Consider the following 25,631-nt stretch of genomic DNA (forward strand, 5'->3'; position numbering starts at 1 on the left):
AAAGCAAAAGGGGAGTGGGAGGGAGACAAGAGAACTCAGGGAAAAAAACAAAATCACGGAAAGGGGAAAAAGACAAGTGAAGCAGGAAGACAAGAAAAGAGGCTATAATAGCTCAGGCTCAGAGGGTTCCAAAGGCAGCCTTAGTCATGCTGGCCAGAGTATTGGCATGGTGAAAGCAGTGGCCTGAATTCCAGGCAAATCATAGAAATTACAGAATCTCGGGCAAAGGATATAAATCTGAGTCTTTTTCATTGCCTGTAAAAGGAAGATGAAATCTTTGCCCCTTATAAGTTAAAATTCTCATTTTATTTCTGTACCCCTGGCGTGGGCTCAAGTTGCTTACAAAACGATTAACCACGGCGTTAAGTTCTTCAACAGCTTTTTATACCCATCCTTTCAAGATGCCACCTGGATAATTCAAATGGAAAATAAAATCACATTAATCCGATCAAGCCAACTAGGTACCGCTTATCCCAGCTGCCATATGCTAAGTTGTCATTTTATGAATGTCACTCTCCCACTTTACACACTAAGGGAACACATTAAAACGACAAGCAAGTCTTCAAATAAACCTAAATTACAACACATTTTGCAGTTTCCTTTTAATAGAACTTCTAGCTTGGAAGATCAACTAGGGTGAGGGGCCGTTTTCACCCTTATTAGGAAACGAACACAGTTTACAGGCTTAATTCGAAGTTTTAGGAAATTACAAAAGAGGTTTCCTTTCCAAGAGAGGTTCAGGCCTGAGGAGAAGCCGGCGACCTCCATACCCGGCACGCCCTGCACTTGGCATCAGATTAGGACTAAGAAGGCGGGGTCTGCCGCTGACGTCACAAGAGGCCGGCGCTGCGGAGGGAGGGGCGAAGGGAGTGGCGGGCGACGACGCGACTGCGCAGGGACAGAAAGCGGGCAGACGGAAAAGACCGGCGAGCTAGATCCGGCAGCCGGCGGAGGAAGCCGCTCGGCCACAGCCACGCAAGGGAAGAGTGTGCCGCGCGTGCGCGGGGCGTGGCCGAAGCCTTCCGTCTTTCGGGTTTCTAGGCGTCTCTTCCCGCTTCCCCTCGCGACCCTGGCTGGCCTGGGCCTTCTTAGAAGTGACGAGGTTGGGGCGCTCCTCCCTCTCGACCGTTGTGAAATCTTTCTGCCCCCGGAGTCCGAGGCAGCCCAACCAGGTCTTGCACGTGTTCATTGTCCCCAGGCCGAGCGCGATCAGGCTTCGCGGGCACTGCGGGACCTGGGGCGGGGTTGGGGGAGAAAACTCCGAGCACTTGTCTCACGGACTGTGGGCACGAGACTGACGCCTGGTTGGTTGAAGATCTTTCCAACTGACCACCCCCTTCGTTCAGTTCCGCCACGGAAGAGCCCTCGGAGAAACCCGGCTCTAGATCGGAAATGGCCCTTTAGCTGCTGGAGGAGGGAGTTACCGCCAGAGTCCTGTAAAAATTGTAAATGCTGTAATGATTGTCTAAATTCACTTCCCCGAAGCAGGCAGAACGTTATGAGGTTCCTTATTGAGAAGGACAAGCAGAGTGAAGTGATTCTTGGCCTTCACGTTTTAAAATAGTTCCTGTAACTATGAGGGGATACAATGGAGCTTTTCCTGCTTGTGTCTTCCCTGCTGCCACCTGTTTCTCCCAGGGAAGAGACCGGGTTGGGATTTCCGAGTCTACAGATCCAAAGCAGCCTCAAAGGAATCACATCAGAACAATACCTAAACAGCCCACCTCGATCCTTTTTTAAGTTGGGATTGAATGAATAAATATAAACTAGTGGTTAAATGTATGAAGGGCAGGGAAGCCTGGCGTGCTGCAGTCCGTGGGGCTGCAAAGAGTCCCACAAGGACACGACTGAGCAACTGAACAAGTCTATTTCTCTTATTTTTCTATTCTGAAAATTAGGTATACACTAGATATTGTTAAACCTACAGGCAAAACAGTTGATAACTCAGCAGCCATCTCCCACTGATTGATACTTCCCACCTTAAGCACTACCTGGATTGCTATTGAGATACTGGTGATTTGTATGAAAACAATACACTATAAAGCAATTATGAGTCAACTGTAAGTAGTTGCTTTCAAGATGTAGGGATGCTTTTAGATAACCTCTAAATTGTTTCCTGATTTGTGAATAGAAAAATCTGTGGTAGTTTCAAGGTGTGGCAGATGAGCAATATCCGGTTCTGTGTGCGTGTGTCACTGTTATACTACAAGGAAACATTTTCCTAAAACAAAACTAGACTGGGTCTCCAGTTTAATGTCACAATGTAAGTATTAAATCAATCCAAATAATAGTTTCTCTAAAGCATCCTATGGTGGGCCTGGAGCAAGCTTGTTTTCAGTTCAATTCAGTTCAGTCCAGTTGCTCAGTCCTGTCTCTCTTTGGGACCCCATGAACTGCAGCGGCCAGTTTTAGTTACATAGTCAAGTGATTTATTTCATTGTAACAACCAGTGTTACACTGAACCAGGGAAAAGCAGTATGATGATAAAGCCTTTGAATGTTGTCTTCGAAAGAACACTGGATTGGTCATCATAAGAGTCAGAATTCTAACCTAACCCTGCCACTCAATATACATTCTTCACCTAAAATCTTTCGTTTCTCTGGATTCCCGTTTGCTCATGTTTAGTGTGGTCCTTGTCACTCTTGAATTTTCCTGTTGGCTGGTCTGTCTTCCACTCTTTGGTCTGAGCACTTAGCATAACATAGTTCAGTGGGTACTCACTAGAGATTTGTTGAAATAACTGCTTCCAAATCTACAAAGTTTCACATTGAGGCATTTTTCTTTCTTGAAACTATATACGTAAGATCTGTTATTAAACTGTGTATGTTATTTACTGTCAAAGAATCATCCCATAGATGACCTATTACAGAGGTGTAGGGGTACCTTTACAGAGGATATATCTTGTGGACAGCACCTTAACTAAATCAAAATTAACCAAGATTTGGACATCACGTGCCCTTTGCTATGAAGCTTAGAGAAAGATTCAACAACATCTATGGATTATTCCTAGGAAAATATGAATCTAATAATAAATCACTGACCACTCCAAATTAAGGAACATGCTGTGAAAGTTGACCTGGAGTCATGAAAAATACCATAAAAGACAAAAATCATAGGGAATTTTTCTAAAAGAGTTGTGACAAGGAAGGGAACAATATGAGACTCGCTTATTTTTATTTTACAATGTTCTAAATGTGGTCCTCAGATTCCCAGAAGTTACCTCCTATTCCCACTAAGAAGACAAATATGTAGGGTGCTTCAGAAAAGCTGATTTCTTATTATTCCTAAAAGTTTCTTCAAAGACTGGTATTTCACTGAAAGAAAGCATGCTGAATGCTTATTGGAAATACAAAGCACTACTAAATGAAGTCAGCTACTAAATTGTTCAAAATTGTAGCTGTCAACCTTAAGAAAAAAATGGAATTTTTTAAATGTCATTTTTAGGGATTTGCTGGGCCCTTTCTATCGGAGAAGGCAATGGCACCCCACTCCAGTCCTCTTGCCTGGAAAATCCCATGGATGGACGGAGGAGCCTGGTGGGCTGCAGTCCATGGGGTCACTAAGAGTCAGACACGACTGAGCGACTTCACTTTCACTTTTCACTTTCATGCATTGGAGAAGGAAATGGCAACCCACTCCAGTGTTCTTGCCTGGAGAATCCCAGGGACGGGGGAGCCTGGTGGGCTGCCGTCTATGGGGTCGCAGAGTTGGACACGACTGAAGCGACTTAGCAGCAGCAGCAGTAGCAGCAGCAGGCCCAGTTAGAGGGAAACAGTAACAACAAAACTACTGGAAAGGTTTGAAGAAATAAATGTTCTTAATATTATTCTGATTATAGCTCTTGATTTTTTTGAGGCAGTCCAATCACTGGTTCTCTTCTGTAGTGCCAGGCTTACATCCTCCTCTCAGCAATCTTAGCAGGAACAGCACCTTTCTCTCTTCCCCTGGCCAGGATTAGAGAGTCCTGGACTGGCTTTTGTCCTGAACCAATCACCAGGAGGAAGTAGGGGTTGGGGTGGGAGGTGCTGGGGAAGAGGTCAGACCCACCCTAACCACCTGCACTGAGAATGGAGAAGCTATGGGTTCCTGCTGCTGCTGCTGCTAAGTAGCTTTAGTCGTGTCCAGCTCTGTGTGACCCCATAGACGGCAGCCCACCAAGGCTCCCCCATCCCTGGGATTCTCCAGGCAAGAACACTGGAGTGGGTTGCCATTTTCTTTTCCAATGCATGAAAGTGAAGTCGCTCAGTCGTGTCCAACTCTCAGCGACCCCATGGACTGCAGCCTACCAGGCTCCTCCGTCCATGGGATTTTCCAAGCAAGAGTACTGGAGTGGGTTGCCATTGCCTTCTCCGAGTGGGTCCCTAGGGAAAAGGAAAGAAGGGAGACAATGCCAGGCAGGCTAAAACACAGATGTCCACTGTTCTTCACTCTCAGTCTCATATGTCTCTGTCCTGGACCTGTCTCCCTCTGCCTAAAATGCTCTTCCACACTCACCCTTCAGACAAATACCTAACTTTTAAAACCTAGATCTCACATCACCTTGTTACCACCTTCTTTGTCCATAAGATTACTCTTCTCTCAGAACCATTTCTGTCCTTTGTCCCTAATTCTATTATTAGACTGAATTAGATTTGTTTTCAAAACAATTAACTGCAATTATATAAGTAATATCTATTCACTATCAAAAAATTTAAAGAGTAATATCACTCAGAGAGTGGCCCATGGGCAGGCACCAATCTGAACTGTTTGTTACAGTCATCAATCAGTACAGAAATTGAGAGCAAGTGTCTAAAACTTGTTATGGCAATTTGACAGCACTGTGTCTGTATGTGTGTTGAATCTAATAATTAACAATTCAGTCTTGTGTTTTAATTTCATTTTACTGGTAATTCATTTATATGTGGTTAATGTGCATGTCGGAGAAAGCAATGGCACCCCACTCCAGTACTCTTGCCTGGAAAATCCCACGGGCGGAGTAGCCTGGTAGGCTGCAGTCCATGGGGTCACAATGAGTCAGACAGGACTGAGCGACTTCACTTTCACTTTTCACTTTCATGCTTTGGAGAAGGAAATGGCAACCCACTCCAGTGTTCTTGCCTGGAGAACCCCAGGGATGGGGGAGCCTGGTGGGCTGCCGTCTATGGGGTCACACAGAGTCGGACACGACTGAAGTGACTTAGCAGCAGCAATGTGCATGTGCTAAGTTGCTTCAGTCCTGTCTCACTCTGTGAGACCCCATGGACGGTAGCCCACTAGGCTCCTCTGTCCATGGGATTTTCTGGGCAAGAATACTGGAGTGGGTTGCCATTTCTTTCTCCAGGGGATCTTCTGACCCAGGGATTGAACTCATGTCTCCCTCAGCTCCTGCATTGGCAAGAAGATTCTTTATCACTTGAGCTACCTGGGAAGCCATTAGTGGTGAGAAAACAGTTTAAATTATTGTTTAACTAATTAAAGCAGTCAGTAATTTGCCTCAAGTCGCACGGCTACTGAGTGACAGGAATTTCTTTTTCCCTAGTAAGTTAACTCCAGAATCTCTAGTACTTTCTGCTGTTGGGTTCCACTTCCTCCATACTGAGATGATCAAAAGATGTAAAATCACCCAATGTGCTCTAAAGCCTTAATGCTCAGAATAGCTCTTAGACTGGCAGTATCAGCATCACTTGGGAGGATTTTTTAAGAAATGGGGCTTTCAGGCTCCACCCAGGTAATCTGTATACATCTTAAAGTTTGAGAAGCATTTCTTAAAGAATACCAGGAAATGGCAGATCTCATTGCATTGGCTTTCTATAACTGCTATTTAAAATTACAACAGATTTAGTGGCTTAAAGCAACAAAAATTTATACTATTTTACAGTTTTTCAAGTTAGAAGTCCTAAATCAGTTTCAGTGGGTCAAAATCCAGGGGTTGATGGGGTCACACTTCTTGATGTGGTCTGTTTGGAAATCATGCCAATAAGCTCTTTAAGACTGGCTGACCAGTTTCTGACATTAAATATTATGAATAAATCCATCCAAAGACTGGCTTGATTGGATTATTTGCAATCAGTAGATATTTACTGAGTAGCTATTTGAAGCCTCATCTTTGGACCTTAGTTTCCTTTTTTGAATAAAAGAGATGAGACTAGATACTAACTTCAAAAGCAAACCTGTGGTTTCGTTAGCTTTACAGTTTATCAAATTGGCACTGGCCTTTTAACTCTCAATCACACATGCCGTTTCTGGACACACCTCCAAATACTGTCTCAGAGCCTCTGTCCACACTCAGTCACCAAACGACATCACCATATAGTTTCTTTGAGTTCCGGTCCCCTTACTGCTACTCTCTGGGTGTAGCAGTTCCAACAGGCCTTCTGGTCCCCAGCCCGGGCCTATGTGGAACAGAGGTTGTGGGCTATTAAGTGCCCTGTGAGGACATAGAATAGAGCAAAGTGGAAACGTGACTGATCTAACAAGTGTTGCAAAAATAACAGGATAAATTGGGACCTGTAGCTTCCACTAGGGAGAGAGGGTTGTGGTGGTAGAACAGACACTCGAGGATAGACTGACCTCTAGATGGAAAGAAGGCAGGACCAGGCAGCCTATGGAAGGCCCTGGGAGAAAAGCACGCAGGTCAGCCTGCAAGCTCTGAGTAAGTATCTGCCATATACACAGTGTCTTATAGGTTTCTGTGGAGAATGTCAATAAATGCAAAAACGGTCCTATTTTTAAGGAGTCAATAAATTCACCCATGAAGTAATGAGGTAACTGCATGATAGTATGGAATCATGTGCCAGAACGTATACTAGGAGGGAGTCCAAAGAAGGAGAAAATTAATAAAAGGTAGATCAGGTGGAGGAGGCTCCTGGCAAAAGGTAGGGAATTTCATCAGTATCTCCAAAAAAAAAAAAAAATCGTTTAACATAAAGGAGGAGTTAGAATATTGTAGACATGAGAATGGAAGCAGGGTTAAATGCAAAATCAGGAAGGTAAACAACATATTGGTGAGGAGACAGGTCCAGCTGATCTTGGTTCAGGTTGAGACGGGAATAAGGGGAGATGGTAATGCGATGAGGAAATGAGTGACAGGGCAAGTTTAGATTGTGGAAAGTCTCAATTGCCAAAAAGTATTGATTTCTATTATCTCCAGCTTTTTTTTTTTTTTTTTTTTTTGAGGAAGTGGAAAAATAAGCTGGTATTTCAAGAGCAATTTAGAGATGTCCCAGGATGAATTAAGGATGGGAGAGACTGGAGGCAAGAAGACCATTTAGAAAGCTACCGTGGTGGTCCAGGCATGAGAACAGTAGATATAGTAGAACAGACAGGCAGATTCAAGGAAGGAACAAGACTTAGTGACTAAAATACAATGAAGAAGAAATAACCAAAGGATAGTCTGCGGTTCAAGATGTCTGAATAACCAGAGTCAAAGAATTTTAGACCTGCAAGGGCTCCAGTTGGATCACTTTATGAGAAAATGGGTGGTTGTTTAAGTGTCAGAACTAGTTCTCCACAGAGCCAGCAGTGGGATCATTAGGCCAGTGTTACAAGATTTACCAAGCAGTACATGCCTAAGTGTTAATTACATATAAATCATTTTCAGTCCCAATCACTGGACTGCCAGGGAATTCCCCAGAATGACTCTTTTTAATGTTGAAAAAATGTGATCAGAATGTGTTATATGACAACCTGATCAGAATGTGTTGTCATATAACTGCCACAGGACTAAGTGAAAAATAGACATGTAACTACATGAGTCATTCCTGTGTGAAGTCAGATTCTTTCTGATTTCTGCTGTGAATAGAAACTTCATTAGCAATTTCTTAAGGTTTTAAGTGCTCCCTGTTGACATGAACCATAACGACTTATCCCTTCTCTGACTGCTTTTTGCATTTACTGGTCACCTTGATATTTGTCTCTGAGTGTACCATTCCCTTTATTAAGAGTGTACCTCCTTCTTGGTAAGGGACTTACACTTCATTTGCTCTTAGCCTAAATTAGTGTTGTGTTTTGTAACTCTGCTAGTCCACTTATGGTTAGCCAATTGCTGAAGAAATTAATGAAATTTTTAGGATTAAAGAACCTGAAAGTTTAAATAATATTGAAAAATACACTCCCCTGAGAGACTGCAGAGACTAATGGAATAAGAACTGATTTAAGCATCAGGAATATGCTTCTTCAATAGCCTCAGGGAGGCCACAGATAATTCCATTTGTCTCTTCAGTCATCATCTGAAGCCCGCAGGTCTTGGTAAGTTAAAATGCAACTTTAATTATCATTGATTTTCTTTTAGACATGGGTAAACTCAGGGTCTGGAGAAAGCAATGGCACCCCACTTCAGTACTCTTGGCTGGAAAATCCCATGGATGGAGGAGCCTGGTAGGCTGCAGTCCATGGGGTCGCTGAGAGTCAGACACAACTGAGCGACTTCACTTTCACTTTTCACTTCCGTGCACTGGAGAAGGAAATGGCAACCCACTCCAGTGTTCTTGCCTAGAGAACCCCAGGGACAGGGGAGCCTGGTGGGCTGCCGTCAGTGGGGTCGCACAGAGTCGGACACGACTGAAGCGACTTAGCAGCAGCAGCAGCAAACTCAGGGTCAACTAGGACTGCTGTTAAGAAAGAATATACAAAATATTTGGAGAAGGGAATGGCAATCCACTCCAGTATTCTTGCCTGGAGAATCCCATGGACAGAGGAGCCCTGGCAGGCTGTAATCCCTAGGATCACAGAGTCTGACATGGCTGAGCATCTAGCACTTCAAACTTCAACTGGATGCAATTTGAAGTATAGTCAGAAAAGAATGGGAAGTGGGCACAAAGTTGTAGAATAGTTTGAGTGGTTATGCACTTCTGGAAGTTACTGCCAGACACAGGAGGAGGTCAACAGGGAAGTCCACTGGGAAAAGATACCAGGAGTAGAGCAAGCCACCCCTCCTTCTCCCAGAACTCCTCACTCCTATGCTTGTGAACTTTTTTAGATTAATCATGGACCTAGAGGTTAAAAATGTATTATAAAATAATGGGTTGGCCAAAAAGTTCGTTTGGGCTTTTCCATACAAACTTTTTGGCCAACCCAATACATCAAGACATCACCAAGTCAGCTTACTTGAGAAGCATGGTGGGAGATTCTCTAAATATTAGAAAAATGTTACATTAAGAAATAGTTTTACATTACTCTCAAGTCATTACAAATACAGGTGATGATTTCACTGAAGCTTAGTGTTTTGATGAAACATATTACCAATTAGGTTTTATTTTTTTTCCGTTTTTACTTTGAAATAATTGAAGCATTCCCCACTTGATACTATCTGACACAACTGCATACTAGATGATCAGAACCAGGAAACTTGCATACCATCAATTAATTTTTAAAGATTTCAAAGTTGGTTACAGCATTTTAGATCCCTGCTGAATATTGAAGAGGGATGTTTCCCTGGAAGCAGCCTAGTCACAAAGGTGAAGGTGAGGAGCAGAGAGGTCAGGTATCTCGATTTGAGCAATGTTTCTCAATCCTGGTGAACATTCCAGTCACCTTCACTATGGGCAAAATTCAACCACTGGCTGGGGCTATTGCAAATCAATAAGACTACAAGTAAGACTCAGGCATCAGTATGTTTCCTCTGGGTAATTCTCTAGTGGTTCAGTGTTAGGACTCAGTTTTTTCCACTGCTAAGGGTCTAGATTCAATCACTGGTCAGGGAACTAAGATCCCCACAAGCTGCTGTGATGTGGCCAAAAATAAATAAAAGCGCCTCTGAAGATCCTTAAGTGCAGCCAGAGTTCAGATATACTGGTGTAAGGTTGATTTAATGCTTTTTCTAAAATGAGGATTTTGAATATGTTTTGCTTTTGTGATGTCACTGACAAATATTTCAATGTATTCAAACTCTCTTTGCTCTATTTATATAAGTTTCAATTCGCTTTCTATAATTAATCCAAGTCAGCCTTAAAACTGAGCTGTGTAATAGGCGATGGGGCGTCTCATCTCCAGACCATGTCTCCTAGAGTCAGGCGTGGGATAAAAAATGGAGTAAACCCGGACATAGTCCTTTTCCTCCAGCTCTAGCTTCTAGTAGTTTGGATCAGTATCACTGTTTTTATTTCAAACTTCAGGAAATTTGGAGAACTACTAATATCACAGAGAGAATATATCTATCTACATATAGATAGATAGATATCTGTGAAATTATAATATATATATATATATATATATATATATATATATATATATCTCCTTTACGGAGAAGGCAATGGCACCCCACTCCAGTACTCTTGCCTGGAAAATCCCATGGATGGAGGAGCCTGGAAGGCTGCAGTCCATGGGGTCGCTGAGGGTCGGACCCGACTGAGCGACTTCACTTTCCCTTTTCACTTTCATGCATTGGAGAAGGAAATGGCAACCCACTCCAGTGTTCTTGCCTGGAGAATCCCAGGGACTGGGGAGCCTGGTGGGCTGCCATCTATGGGGTCACACAGAGTCGGACACGACTGAAGTGACTTAGCAATAGCAATAGCAATATCTCCTTTATATATATATATATATAAAGGAGATGGTGATTTCTCCCATATTACTAATTGCAATAACCACGCAGGAATACAGACTCCCTTCTGGGCATAATCAAATTACCTCTGTAAGGGTTCGCCCTAAAACTATTTTTGGAAACTAGGGATTTTCCAGATTAACGAAAGCTGTGGCGCTGTCACTGGCTCAGGCCTGTGTTTCATAATCTAAGCCGCTAAAGCAGCCGCCCTCGCAGTCAATACGAAGCCTTCGCCCTACTTCGATACCTCTGGGAATCAAGGGCTCATCGGGGAGCTTTTTTTTTTTTCTCCCTTGGAACCGAAGTAGTTCACATTCCTGTTTACTAAAAATACCGTAAAGCAACCGTCTCCAGATTCCTCGCGGGTCACTTTAAATTACAAGTTCGTCCGTACACGACACTGGAGAAACCACTTACACCCACCAATGCGGGCGAAGGTCGATCCGACGCCTCCCTTTGTACTCGCTGAACCCGCACCACCCAAATGCGGAAAGTTAGGAGAGGAAGAGAGACGGGAGCACACAGACGCACATTCTAGAGAAATTATCAAAGCTGTGCAGGAGTCACAGTAAATTTGCGGACCCGAAGTTGGAGATAAGGTATCTCGTAAAGCTCCCTTATTACTCTTTTGATTAAAAATATTACATACGAGGCGAGGCGGTTTGAGGTTGGGTTAGTAAGTAGACCACGTCCCCAGCCACTCTAGGGAACCAACGGGGAGGTCACCCAGGTCACCGACGGTCCCACCCAGAGGACTCCGCTCAGCGGCCCGCGCGGGCGTAGGCTCCGCGGGCGGAGACAACGCCTGAAGGGACTAGTTGGCACGCCGGCCGGGCGTGGTGACGTCAGGGCGGAAGCGCACGCTGCGTGAAGCGGCCAGAACCCGGCGGTCACGGGAATATCCGTCGCGCCGAGAACGCTGGTTAGTCTCACTCCGGGTTCCGGCTGCGTTGGGCGTGCGTGCAGCTCGCTGAGACTATGGCGTCCGGGCCTCACCCGACCGCGGCCGCTGCCACCGCCGTCTCGTCTGCTGCCCCTAGCGCGGGCGGCTCAAGCTCCGGCACGACGACCACGACGACGACCACGACGGGAGGGATCCTGATCGGCGACCGTCTCTACTCGGAAGTTTCGCTCACCATCGATCACTCGCTGATTCCGGAGGAGCGGCTCTCGCCCACTCCTTCCATGCAGGACGGGCTCGACCTGCCCAGCGAGACGGACTTGCGCATCCTGGGCTGCGAGCTCATCCAGGCCGCCGGCATTCTCCTCCGGCTTCCGCAGGTCAGTGCTCCGGCCCCTGGCCGACAGGCGCGCCTCCCCTCCCCACCTTCCCCTTCGCTGCCTCCCAGTACTACCAGGGCCCGGCCGCGTGGGAGGTCACCCCCTGGGGCTCTCCAGCCGCGGGTCGCAGCCAGAGCGAGGGAGGGCGCGTGCGATGGGAGGATGGCCCAGGAGCTGTTCGCGGTGGGGAGGGGGAGGGGAGTGAGCGGAGGCACAAAATGGCGGCGGCGCCTGGTGCGGGCCCGCCTGACCCCTGCGCTTCCGTTCTCTTCTCTTGTCTGCAGGTGGCGATGGCAACGGGTCAGGTGTTGTTTCATCGTTTTTTCTACTCCAAGTCTTTCGTCAAACACAGTTTCGAGGTAAGCAGGGCGGGGGCGGGTGACGGGGGATTTCTCCATCCGGAAATGGGAAGGGAGGAGGGGGTAGTGTCAGTGGCCAGCCTTTTCAGAAAGGGAGTGGTTAGTTTTAGGCCTTTGTACCTAGCTTTGACCCATAGGGGAATAGAGACTTCTGGAGAGGGTTTGAGAACCAGAAGATGGAGCCTGAGCCCAGGTGCCTTATTATCAAGAATTTGCGTTTTCAATCAAATGGAGAGTTCCTGTGAGATTGAGTTTGGCTCCGGTTTTAAAATTAAGGGGAATAAGGACTTCCCTGGTGGCTCAGACGGTAAAGCCTACAATGTGGTAAGCCCGGGTTACATCCCTGGGTCGGGAAGATCCTTTGGAGAAGGAAATGGCAACCCCCACGCCATACTCTTGCCTGGAAAATCCCATGGACAGAGGAGCCTGGTAGGCTACAGTCCATGGGGTCGCAAAGAGTCAGACACGACTGAGCGGCTCAAGTTTGTTTCAGGCAATAAATAAAAAGAAACGTCACACTAGCATAAATCTATGTCCTAGAAATGTCAACTGCAATTTCATTTCACCAAAGGTCCCAGTTTTTTCATTAGAATAAGTTCTATAGACTTTGAGAGGGGCACTTGTTTCTAACTTTACACCTGCAGTGCCATAATCTAACAGCTTTTTATTGGCTCTTTTTTTTTTCCAGATTGTTGCCATGGCATGTATTAATCTTGCATCAAAAATCGAAGAAGCACCTAGAAGAATAAGAGATGTGATTAATGTATTTCACCACCTCCGCCAGTTAAGAGGAAAAAGGTAAGATTGGCATTATTGAATGCAGCATCTCTTGCTACTACTGAACTGTGCACCAATCATATCAAAACATTCTTTCCTCTCAAAACCGATGTAAGGGAAAACTGACTTTAATTTAGGTGTTAAAATTCACATAGGAACACACTGATACTTCATAATTTGAAAAACCACAGTTAACCAGTTATCTGAAGTTTGTAGAGGCAGTTGCGTTTATGGACAATCCTAACAGTGCTGTGAAGCCAGTCCTGTGGTTTTAAGATTAAACAAGAAAGGGAATATGTTTGTCTCAAGTGTGAGTGTGTTCTGTAAGTTATTTTTCCCCTCCCTTCTCTGTAAGAAAGGCTGGAAGTTTAAACACTGCAGTTGAAGTTAATATTGTGGTGAAGTTTTGTGTAGATTGTCTTACCACTGGAAGTTCCAGTTAATTCTTTACCAATTGAGGTTGGCTTTTGTTAGAATACTTCTCAACACTGAACTACGATATCCCCCATTATACCGGATCTGAAAGGACTGCAGGATGATAAAGTTTGGAGTCAAAGGGATTAAACAGGTATTTTGTTTTGGCCAGATAACAGTCTCAGTGAGTGGGCTGCATTTAGATAGGGCATTTATCTGATCTAGTAAGAAAAGAGAAACCAAAATAGTGTTGTTTTATAGGTGGACACCTGCTAACATTTTATGAGTTCCTGTGGGTACCAAAAAGGTGTAGTTGCAGTGCTGCTTGTGTCTACAGATGGCTTCTCGTACTAGATGCTTCTAGTACATACGGTGTAGATTAGTTCTTCTGTTCACTTTTTGAGGAAGCTGTTGTGATATTAGATAAACTTGTACTGAGTATGAAAGGAAGTCAGTTATAAAAAGATTTTAAGTCATTTTGGGGTTGGGCATTGGTTAGTACCAAATTAATAGCTTCCGTGAGTGGTCCTTGTTAGTTGAAATCTGTAAATTGTTGGTAATGGAACTATTGAGAGACAAGTGAATAGTAGCCTTGAAATGATTAGTGCATCTACTTAGATTGAAATGTTGTTACTCAGATAGTTTTTACAGCGGTTTTCAGTTTTCTTACATTCTTTATTCTGTTCTTTTGTCATTCACCGTATTTCCAGGGGTAGACTGACTTTTTAATTGCATTTAAAATGTCTTCTAGCTTCTTAGTGAGGAATCCCTGAAACTTGGGAAGTTTTCAAATTGATAATTTAGTATGGTCTGAGCTAAAATTTATATTTAGATCTAGTTGATTGTTAAGGGTGTTTAAACAATGACACTAATAAAAAGATTCTTTAGTCAAAGGATTGTTTGCTTAAAGGAAATAGTTTTCTGTTAGTATTCTTTGAACCATTTTGCTATTATCATTATCTACTTTGAAATTTTTCTTTGAGATGGAATATTCTTCCTTGATGTTAGAGTAGGTTCTCTTAACTGAAAACCTTGGAATTTAAAACATCTCACCTGATTTGACTGTTGTGTCGGGTTTTTTTTCCCCCCTTTTGGTCATTATAAGAGAAATCGATTGTGTTTCAATCTTAGAAGTCTGATTACAGCATGAAATTTAAAGGGAGTTGTTAATTGCATGGAAGCCTTTTTTTAGAAAGCAGGATGTAAAAGTGTTTCTATGCATATTACAAGTTTACTCAGACAGGTAGCTTGTATATGTTATTAACTTCAACTCTTTTTTCCCTTGCAACCGACTATACAGCGACCAGCTACATTTACCAAAGCCTGGGTGATGTGGAGTGGTACATAGCGATGAAGCTGTCGTCATGGCAACAGTGAGTGAAGTATCGAAAATCCCCAAGGAGAAGCCAGTGCTCTGAGAATAGGTCACTGGAATCGGGGACTAACAGGTTGGCCACTGGTGAACCATTTAGAAAAACTCCTGTTTCTTGTTATAAGCGTTTGTCTTTGCTGTCCAAGTTATTAGAACGATAGCTTAGTAATTTTTTTAGATTAATGTCATTAGAAGAGTACCATTAATATCACTTTAGCTAGGTAAAGTGTTTCAGTTTGTTTTAATGGTATTATTTAATTTAGTTCATGCATAGCTTTAACTTGTAGTATGACCTTGCTAATAACAAGCATCAGTTTTGTAGCCTTTAAAAAAAGTTACTGTATTTCAGTGCTGACTATATATTAGAATTACTGGAGGAACTTTTAGGAAAAACTGATGCCCAAGCCCCATTCTGAATTATGTGATTTTTTTTTTTTTCTCTTCATTTTTTTGTAGTTTGAGAATGTTTTTTTAACCTCAGAAAGATGTTTTTTTCATTTCAATAGTTCCCAATTATAGTTTGCTTTTGAGATGCAGCGTATTCCCAGCAAATTAAGGGTTTTCTGTGGTTTTAAGGTACCTAGCTTCATACTGTAAGGCTTGTCTAAAAGAAGACAAATTCTCAAAGACTGCAGTAACCCACTTATTGGTGAATATGGTGTGTTATTTTCAACATGCATATACATCATAGATTAGAGTTAGAACGGTCTTAAGTGATCTTGTCATTTAGTCCAGTCTTCATCCAGTTTATTTCGGTGGCTCTAAAGATGGCCTTCAGTTTGTTTAAACACTGCTGAAGAAAGAAAGATTCTTTGAAGGAGGAATTACAAATTTCTGTATGTTGAAGAACAGTCTGCCTTTTTGTACTACTGATCTCCTTTAAATATAGTCTCAAAGAATTTGTTCCACATTTTCTTGGTCCTTTGTACCATATGAGTAAGAGAAACCATGTTTGAATCTCCTGAATTTGTTGTTGTGGTTGTATTTTTGAGGTCATGCTAAAGGAAATATAGCTGATCTTAGACCCCATAATAAAATTCAAATGATCAAAACCCAAAATTTTGCGCTAAGATTAAACTTGGAGAATTGTTCTTCTCATATAAATTAATCTGAAAAAGTCTGACAAAAGCAGAGGAGGAGTTAGGTTTAGGTGGTTTTTTATCATGAGAATTACTTTTTTCTGAACAGATGAAAGTTTCTTTTAAGCAGGTTTTTTTTTAAGATTTTAAAATGTTACCCTCTTCCAACTTTTATTGGAAAGAAAGTTTACCTAATTGATGAAGAAATTCTAGCAAACCTTAATTAAATTTGATGTGCTTGTTGCCAGGTAAAGTACTTTGTTAATACAAAGAAATAATTTGCTTAGGCAGTTTGAACCTTTTCTTACTGCTCCTATTTGGGGATACAATTGTGATACAAAGTAATCTTTGTAAGTAGTATAAGTTACATGTTCATTGAGCCTCCTTTCATTGTGAGGTAAAACCACTTCTGAACAGTGAAGGTATCAGATGATGTACATCTACAAAATTGACTTTGAAGATTGCAAGCAGTTACTATTGCCTAAGCAAGAAGTTGAGTAGGTAGTTGAATTGAGTAGGTAGTGGGTTTGGTTTCCCTAATTAAATATTGGGATTTTGACACCAAAAAATGTGAAAGTAAAGATTATACTGAATAGATAGAAAATAACTAATTTACTTAAGCAGAATTAGTGATTAAACCTGATTAAGGACCACATAATAGCCATAATACAAATGTTGAGTTGGTTGATTGTAAGAAAATGAATTTCTAACAGAATTTGAAATAAACCCTTAAAGCAAGTTTGATAAGAGATACAATAAATTTGTTCAACATAAATAGGAAAAAATGAAACAATTTTTCCTAATAATTTTATAAGGATTCTAATGGTACAGTTTACTGTTTGAGTTGCACCTTAAGTGTTAAGGTGGTGTGTAACTATACCACCAGAGGTATTCTGTCTCCTAATGAATATCTGATGAAAGGGTCATCAGATAACTGGTCCGTTGGTTAAGTAGATTTCACTTTTCCCCAGATTTCCTGTTATAACATTTGAAAAATCATAAACCTTAAGATCTTTGGAACACATTTTTGTGTACACATTTGTTTCTCAGTCACTAAGTCGTTTCCAACTCTCTGCGACTCCATGAACTGCAGCACAACAGGCTTCCCTGTCCTCATTTGAATTAAATTTGATTTTTTCCAAAGAACAGTGAACTTGTAGCCTGTTTGTCCTGATAAAATGGGTTCATTATTTATATTTTTATGTTAGAAATCAGTCCCCTTCCCAACTGAAAGGTATGGCTTCATTTCTCACCTTTCAAAGCTGTAAAGAACTGAATTGAGTGAAGGCCACTTTCAGCATTAACAGGCTGTTTTCCATCTTGTCAGCTTTTCCAACTTTTGTCTTATAGCCAACTTGATAGTATAGCAAAGCTAGAAATAGTTTAGTTAAGCATTCCAGTTTTATAGTTTGAAACAGGAGAAAGGAAAATAAATATGACTGCTGATTTTTTTACTCTAGTAACATACATTACAGGGTAATATAGCTGATTTCAGTTTCTCTTCTGATTTTCAAGTGGATCTGTAGTGTAAAATTATGAAATTAAATTTTTTTGTATTTGGTATCCATAGTAAAAGGAGAAGGGGGGACAGTGTTCAGAAGGACTATCTTTAAAATGTTGTGTTCTGCCTAGAGCAAAAACTTGAATTTTTTAGCTGAAAATAAGTATGGGGGAAAATATTTACATATTCTACCCATGTTAAAATCAGCTTCTAAATAAAAATGTGTTTTTTTGTTGGTTGGATCTAAGAATGTAACAAACGAAGGACATTGGTACATTTCATACACTTAAAGAAGAGAAATTCTAAGTCCTGACTGACTTCTCATTAAGAAACTAGTTTTCAATTTTAAGACTTAAATTTAAGTTTTTTAATTGAAAGAACTTTTCCCCCAAGCACCGAACCACAGATAAATCGCCTCTCATAACTTTTAAGCTGTCAAAATTTTGGTCTGACACAGAGACCTTATGTGCTGTTTTAGTTTCTTCATTATGGTTGGCCCTCGCTTCTCTTTTGCATTGTGTACTAAAGATGCTGCCTGATAACTGAACAAATTTAGGCCTGGTTTTATTGATCACTTTGAGTGTTAAATTGGATTCTTAAAAACATTTCTTTGGTAATTGAGCTGAATCTTTAGTTTCCAGATTATTAACAGAGACTCTTAGATCAGTTTATTTAAATGAACTGCCCATTTAGGGGAATCTGAACTAGCTACCCACCCTATTTTCCCCTAATTTTAGTTTTGGTCTTAAACTAATCATGAGTTGATATTCTGTAAAATCACTCTAATCTTATGAAGTCTTTGTAATACATATCTTCAAGAGCTATGAAGTCTTTGTAATACATATTTTCAAGAGCGCATTAATTTTGTTTCTAGTCTGTGTAGACTAATGAGATTATGAAAATAAATCAGGCTATCTGTTATGTAATATAATACATCTGGATGAAAAAAATCATAAGGATACAAGTAAGAGCATTAGACTGAAATTTTTTTCATTTCAGCGTTTTGTTAGTAAACTAGGAAGTGAGTCTAGAAAGTATATATTTAATTAGCATAACTTGGACAGCACAAGATCAATGCTTTTAACTTGTTTGCAGGAGTTTAAAAAGCTGGTTTCTGTTGCCAATAGTTGGTTGGAAGGGAAAATGGAGATACCACAAATAAAATTTTTGGGATGTGCAAAACAGTTTTGATTTTATTTCTTACAAACTATAGGACTCCAAGCCCCCTGATCCTTGATCAGAACTACATTAACACCAAAAATCAAGTTATCAAGGCAGAGAGAAGGGTGCTAAAGGAATTGGGATTTTGTGTTCATGTCAAGCATCCCCATAAGGTGAGTTGTAGAGTACAGAAATTACATTCGTAAGTATTAGGGTTTTGTTATTTTTTTAATTTTATTTCCTGCAAATTTATCTTGGAGCACTAACCATTGGTTTTAAAAAGCAACTTTTTGGACATTGAAATGATCAGTAAAATGAGAATCAAAGTCCTGGGTTCAGGTCTTAACTTTTTATTGTGTGGGTGTAGATAAGTTCTTTTTGCTTCTGAGGTAACCCAATGTTCATACTAGAGAATGGAGATTTTTACATATTAGCCATGGAATGAATAAACACATGTGTCTGCAGAAGTACCTGGTGGTATGTTACCCTGTTGCATAGTGAAATGGCTTAGAGTGTGTGGCTGCTCACTTGCAGCATCATTGAGTGTTCTTAGGTTTCTCCAGTGTCTCTTGGCTTCCATAGGCTCAACATAAGCCATAGCACAATGATATGAGCTCTGGGGACAGGACCATCTGCACATAGAAATGTGTTTCTGCCATTAGCTGTGTGACCTTGGCAGAAAACTCCATGCCTCAGATTCCACATCTCTAAAATTGTGAAATGAGAATGATGATGATAATGGTCCAGAAAGATCTGAGCTCAGGTAAACTCAATTGAGTTTTTAAAATTTATCACACTTTAGTATGGTAAGCTTCACTGTAGAAAGGTTTGGTTACTTACTCTAACACCCACTCTGAGTTGTGCATAGTATGCACCATACACATTGTGTAACTTTAAAACAGTCTCTAGGGTGTTTGTACCTTTGGAAATTAAGTGAAATAATCAGTTCCTGTCACATGAAAAATTAGATACTGTTCTTAGATGATTTAACTTCTTTTTTCCTGTACAATTTTGGAACATTTCATGTCCATGTGAACTTTAGTAACATAAAAATCTACATTGACTATCAGGTACATTTTAGGTTGGTCTGTATTATTCATGCAGTTTTTATGAATTAAAACTTGCTCCTAACATTTTCAGTTACTTATGTTCATTGAACTCTGTACTTTGAAAGAACTTCCAATATGCTAAACTAAGTTTTTTTCCCTTGTTCTTCAGATCATTGTTATGTATTTACAAGTCTTAGAATGTGAACGTAATCAAACCCTGGTTCAAACTGCCTGGTAAGTTGCTTTTTTACATTTCTTTCCTAGCCAGGAAAACAGAAGCAGAAATAAAGTAAGTTTCATTTTCCCTTTCCAAAATAATGAGATAAGTTTGTTTTGGTGCTTTTTGTTTTTTTGTTTTTTAATCAAAAGGTAAATAATGCTTATTTCTGCTTCCTGTTTTCTTGGCTTGACTAATTACTTTTAATGGAGAACTCAATTTAACTTTGTTCTTTTTTCTACTCTTTAATTAAAGGGTAGTCCATGATGGTAAGTCATAGAACTCTGCCCTCTGCACTTCAGCCCATGACCTCAGGATGGCCTGATTGGCTGCCCTGCTCTCCAGCCAATCCAGTGCAAGCTCTCATCCGAGATTCACTGAAGTGGTCCATATCCATCTGGCAGCATCTTCTAGTTCTGTCGGGTTGTCAAAAAGGATTTGTATATTTGTTTCTAGAAGTAACTATTCAACATGCCTATGTATTTAATGTATACCTGTAACTATCAAAATGAATAGTTCATTTTTGATAGATTTGTTGTCCAGCCATTATGACTTTTGTTAGGAGTTTGACTAGATTTCTATTTTTAGTATGTATAGCATGAATTCTACCAGTGGAAAGAGCAGCTTAAAATGGGCACCATCCCCATTCTTGATGAATGTATAGCTGCTGGGCTATTGGAGGCAATGGTATTAGAAGTAAGAAGTACTGCATTTTAAAGAGCTGTTAATTTTAACATAGAACTCTAAAACTTAGATTTTAGAGATGTGTGATTTGTAGTGCTGACTTACTTAAAGTTAAAATAAGGAGTTTGTGGTTCAGCCACAACTACTGTCTTAAGACTGTTGATGTGCAGTACTTAAGTGATGTAATTCTTATGTTCTGGACTTAACGACTGCCATGCTGCTTTATTAGTAATATTAGAAAAGTCTCATTGCTTTTATAAAATGCATGACTTTGATATATGTTCTATAGATTTTTAGCAGTTTTCATGGGTTACGGACTTTTAAGAAAACAGTCTTTTAGTTTAACCTTTTGAACAATTTGTAAAATTTATTCAATACTTCAGGAATATTGTGGGGAGGGTTCACTATTATAAAAGTCCAGTGATTTATTAACTGAAGTAGTTACTGCTTTTATTTATATTTAGTCACACTTGTATATAAACAAGGCTGTTATATATATTACTTGCTCTTCACTTCCCAACCTAGGTTTTCTGAACTAGCTTAGTTTTCTTAATTTGGTGCGTGCTTACTGAAAATGCCTTTTTATCCCTATCACAGTATTGAATTTTTGAAAGAACTTGATTGACACTGCTTTTCATTGTGGATAAAGGAGAGAGATGGTCAATAATTAATGGCTTGAAGTATTGTTGGAGTGGTTTATCATTTCTGAAACTAATCATGTCAGAACTTTCAGAGCGTTGCTTTTCATAGAAATATGTTTTTTTAAAAAACTGTTCTATGTGGAGTAATAGTATGGAATTATTTTAAAGGACTTCTGTCCTATATAGGAGACATGAAGAATGATTCTAGTGTTAAATTCTTATCTCTTACTGCTTTTGAGTTAAGAATTGTTATATGCTAGAATACTGAAAATACAAACATGAGAAGAAAAAAGAATAAAGTAGATTGAGTCTCCAATTTTATGTAAGGTTCAGAGGAACTGATTTGTTTACATACAAAGCTTATGGTTGAAATATTTTTCAGGAATTATATGAATGACAGTCTTCGAACCAATGTATTTGTTCGATTTCAACCAGAGACTATTGCATGTGCTTGCATCTACCTTGCAGCTAGAGCTCTTCAGGTAGGTGCATATGTATATAGAGAGAGAGACGTAAATCTTGTATAGTCCAATAGGATAAATCACAGGAATTAGCAGTTCTAATAAAAACAGTGAAAATTTCATCTAATCTGTTTTTATGGTTTAGATTCCATTGCCAACTCGTCCCCATTGGTTTCTTCTTTTTGGTACTACGGAAGAGGAGATCCAAGAAATCTGCATAGAAACACTTAGGCTTTATACCAGAAAAAAGGTAATTCTGTTTACCAGCACTTGTGTTAATGTTTTGTCAGTGCTAAGAGTGTAAACTTATGTAAAAGAGAAATACTAATTTCATTTTCTTCCAACAGCCAAACTATGAATTGCTGGAAAAAGAAGTAGAGAAAAGAAAAGTTGCCTTACAAGAAGCCAAATTAAAAGCAAAGGGATTGAATCCTGATGGAACTCCAGCCCTTTCAACTCTTGGTGGATTTTCTCCAGCCTCTAAACCATGTAAGGTTAATAACTTAAGCACTGTGAATGTGTGGTTATTAGAAAGTTTAGCATTTCACAGTTGCATAGAAACAGTGATGTTAAGCTATTCATATTTTCTCTCTTGACAGACAACTAAGGACTGATAATTGAATGGTACTTGGTTACATTTAGAAACTTATTTGGCCCTCTGTATAATCTAATAATTAACATGACTTAATGTTCTTTTAAAAGCATCACCAAGAGAAGTAAAAACTGAAGAGAAGTCACCTATTTCTGTTAATGTGAAGACAATAAAAAAAGAACCCGAGGATAGACAACAGGCTTCTAAAAGCCCTTACAATGGGTGAGTATACTTGAGTTAAAAAAATGGCCTGAGGAATCTTTTTATGTATGTAATTTCTAACACTATGTACATAACTAAAAAATTGTGTGTTTTTTTAAGTGTAAGAAAAGACAGCAAGAGAAGTAGAAATAGCAGAAGTGCAAGTCGATCAAGGTCAAGAACACGATCACGTTCTAGATCACATACTCCAAGAAGACAGTAAGTAAACACTTTGTTGGGGAAAGCAGTCTTATTTGGAGTCTTAAAAGGTTATGGCTTAAAAAAAAAAAATTGCACATGGACTGTTTTCAAAGTTAGGCTAGATTTAATTCAGGGTAAATTGTCAGAAATGAGTTTGGAGATATGCTGTGTAGGCATGTGGCTTTTTTGTTTCGTGGTGGTATATGGCATTCTGTTGTAGTTTTGCTTTTGTTTTCTGTAGAGGTGTACAGCCTGGCCAACCACTTACTACTAATGAAGAAGCAGGTTAACTATGGTTAAAGAATTTTCCCTAGTTAACTTTATAATTAGATGGCCAGCTACTTGTGGCTCTTCAGTGGTTCTTTTGAGCATATGGGAGATAATTCAATAAATAGCTAGGACACTCTGTAAAAACGAATTACTCCCTTCCTTAGAATATAGACGTAGTATATTTAAGGTTTGTTTAATATGTTAACAGGCTGAAGGAGAGGTAGTGAGGGGTGGGGAAGTTTATTAAACATCTTAAGTCTGGTCTGTCACTGATACATTGGTTTTGTTTTGAACCTGCTATGAGCACCACCAAAAATATTTGCTCCCAGTAGAAACTGACTCGCAACCTCAAATTTTTATTATCTAAGTTATAATAATAGGCGGAGTCGATCTGGAACATACAGCTCGAGATCAAGAAGCAGGTCCCGCAGTCACAGTGAAAGCCCAAGAAGACATCATAATCATGGCTCTCCTCACCTTAAAGCCAAGCATACCAGAGATGATTTAAAAAGTTCAAATAGACATGGTCATAAAAGGAAAAAGTCTCGTTCTCGATCTCAGAGCAAGTCTCGGGATCACTCAGATGCTGTCAAGAAACACAGGCATGAAAGGGGACATCATAGGGACAGGCGTGAAAGATCTCGCTCCTTTGAGAGGTCCCACAAAGGCAAGCACCATGGTGGCAGTCGCTCAGGACATGGCAGGCACAGACGCTGACTTTCTTCCTTTGAGCCTGCATCAGCTCCTGATTTTGGCCATCTACAGTGTGATGTATGGACTCATAATCAAAATATTAAAAGCAAACTGATTAGGATTTGATTTCTTAAACCCTCTAGGTCTCTAGAAACACTGAGGACATTTTCTTTTGAAAAGAACTATGTTTTTTGGGGGTTTTTTTTTTTTGCACATAAAATGCCCTAGCAGTATCTAATTGAAAACCATGGTCAGGTTCAATTGTAATTATTATAGTTGTGTATTGTTTATTGCTATAAGAACTGGAGCGTGAATTCTGTAAAAATGTATCTTATTTTTATACAGATGAAATTGCAGACACTGTTCTATTTAAGTGGTTATTTGTTTAAATGATGGTGAATACTTTCTTAACACTGGTTTGTCTGCATGTGTAAAGATTTTTACAAGAAAATAAAATACAAATCTTGTTTTTCTAAATTGCTTCAATCTTATTTAAATAAATTATTAAAAAGAAAAATTTTTGATAGTAAAATGTCTGTACTGATTTTCTGACAGACCTGTTTCTTTCCTTGTTATATAAAGTTTGAGATTAAAATGTAATTCTTACCTGCACTGGGAGCTTTCTTAGAAATCTTCCTTATATAGGTGGAAAAAGCAAATGGGTTTGGTCCAACAGTGTAACATTACATGTTTTATTGTAGCATGAAACTTAAGTCAAAATTTGATTTGCACATAAATGGGTACCATAAGGTTATTTAAGTCAGGTTTTAAGTACTATTTTGAAGGTGAGCAAGTCAGAATTTTCAACAGGATGGCAAATTAAGACCAGTTATTCAGCTTTTAAGTTTTTCTTTAGGTATTTAGGCTAGAAAGTGAGCCCATCCCCCAGTTCCTCCCCCTGCGGCCCCCATCCTGCCTGGCTGTTCAAAGGAATATGTGATCACAAAAAAATCCAGAAGTCGTATAGCCAAGGGTATTTTTAAAATTATTTACTTGAGAGGTCCCTAATATTTTGGAAGTCAATTTAGAGACCTTAAAAAAGCCATAATAAAATATTGCTTTATAGTTAAGTTTTCCATTAATTTTCACCCATCTTGACTACTTACCTTGTCCACTAGACTTGGCTCCAAATGATTTGTTGCTGTTTCAAAAAATCAAACACACCCACAAAGAGATGAAGATTTACTGCCATAAGGATGTTTAAAGTAGTTACAACTTCTGAAGAGGACTCCAAAGAAGATTTCCAAATACGTTCTGCTATGGTGGGCAGTGGGGCTGGAAAAAGTAGCCTCACAGGGAGACGAGATTCACTTGGAAATAAAAATGTCAGTATGGTGCTTAAGTCATTTACATTCCTAACTAAAAACTAACATGGCCTAGCATGATCTCAGAGAAGTCAATGGCAACCCACTCCAGTGTTCTTGGCTGGGGGATACCAGGGACGGGGGAGCCTGGTGGGCTGCTGTCTATGGGGTCGCACAGAATCGGACACGACTGAAGCAACTTAGCAGCAGCATGACTTAGTGTAAATGAGCAACTTCTGGAAAGGTAATAGTTCATTGTTGTTTCTACATGTGCTTTTATGACACATATTGCTGATCTGTAACAGTATTTCTAAAGAGCTTAAACTGCCTCTAAATAAATAGTGACATTTCTAAGACCAACATTGAAGAAAGGCAAATGACCTTTTGAACAAAGACCCTGTTGAAAAATCCTGAGTTCTTAATAGTGTAGCAATTCTTACTGTATCCTTGTTTGTAAATAGCATGTGGGTGAAGGGCATTTGTGAAGATGGAAGATGCAGAAGATAGACCTGCATGTGAGGTAAGAGCTGTATGTTACAGGTTGCTTTGGAATGATTACTTTTTTCCTTCTGCCCTAATTTTTGTGCTATTTCTTTTTTTCTGGAAGTGAATGAATTTTTTTTAACTTTATATGTTAGAGTATAGCAGATTAACAGTATTGTGATAGTATCAGTGTCTTGTGCTGTTACTGAATTTTCTAGGTTCTTGTCGAGAGTTTAGGCTCTTACCAAGAGTTTAATAATCTTATGCTGCTGAACCCACATTTAAAAACTTACAATTATGGGGAAGGTCAAGTGAGTACCCATCTCTCAGCTCCAAAAACAATGATCAATTCTAGGTCAGGCAACCTTTTTA

General features: G+C 40.1%; 1 protein-coding gene and 1 long non-coding RNA gene across 5 annotated transcripts; one reads left to right on the top strand and one right to left on the bottom strand.

Moving 5' to 3' along the window:
• Window positions 1-587: 587 nt before the first annotated feature.
• Window positions 588-11,307, bottom strand: LOC112585766. The gene is made up of 2 exons (XR_003110354.2): window positions 11,169-11,307; window positions 588-1,434 (listed from the first exon to the last, which is right to left on the bottom strand). It is a non-coding gene; the product is annotated as an uncharacterized LOC112585766 (long non-coding RNA).
• Window positions 11,308-11,350: 43 nt separating this feature from the next.
• On the top strand, window positions 11,351-25,134 carry CCNL1 (cyclin L1). 4 transcript variants are annotated; one of them, XM_025289330.3, is made up of 11 exons: window positions 11,351-11,800; window positions 12,085-12,159; window positions 12,848-12,957; window positions 18,516-18,636; window positions 19,682-19,746; window positions 21,437-21,536; window positions 21,661-21,765; window positions 21,863-22,004; window positions 22,218-22,329; window positions 22,429-22,527; window positions 24,591-25,134. In XM_025289330.3, exons 1-11 carry the CDS (start codon window positions 11,498-11,500, stop codon window positions 24,604-24,606), a joined length of 1,248 nt encoding a protein of 415 aa, XP_025145115.1. In that variant the 5' UTR covers window positions 11,351-11,497; the 3' UTR covers window positions 24,607-25,134. The 4 variants fall into 4 exon arrangements, 2 of the variants coding, with proteins under 2 accessions (XP_025145115.1, XP_006077437.1); XM_006077375.4 differs by lacking the exon at window positions 24,591-25,134 and adding an exon at window positions 23,148-23,949; XR_006552106.1 differs by lacking the exons at window positions 21,863-22,004; window positions 22,218-22,329; window positions 22,429-22,527; window positions 24,591-25,134 and adding an exon at window positions 19,985-19,998 and having other exon boundaries at window positions 21,661-21,757.
• The last annotated feature ends 497 nt before the right edge of the window (window positions 25,135-25,631 follow it).

The sequence above is a fragment of the Bubalus bubalis genome, chromosome 1 (genome assembly GCF_019923935.1).
Source record: "Bubalus bubalis isolate 160015118507 breed Murrah chromosome 1, NDDB_SH_1, whole genome shotgun sequence".
In the NCBI taxonomy this organism is placed as follows: Eukaryota; Metazoa; Chordata; class Mammalia; order Artiodactyla; family Bovidae; genus Bubalus; species Bubalus bubalis.

Bases quoted from the DNA above. Each gene is read 5' to 3' on its own strand.
- CCNL1 (XM_006077375.4), top strand. From the start codon at position 11,498: ATGGCGTCCGGGCCTCACCCGACCGCGGCCGCTGCCACCGCCGTCTCG. The intron at 18,637-19,681 runs GTGAGTTGTAGA...CTTGTTCTTCAG, and splicing joins ATGTCAAGCATCCCCATAAG to ATCATTGTTATGTATTTACA. The intron at 19,747-21,436 runs GTAAGTTGCTTT...AATATTTTTCAG, and splicing joins ACCCTGGTTCAAACTGCCTG to GAATTATATGAATGACAGTC.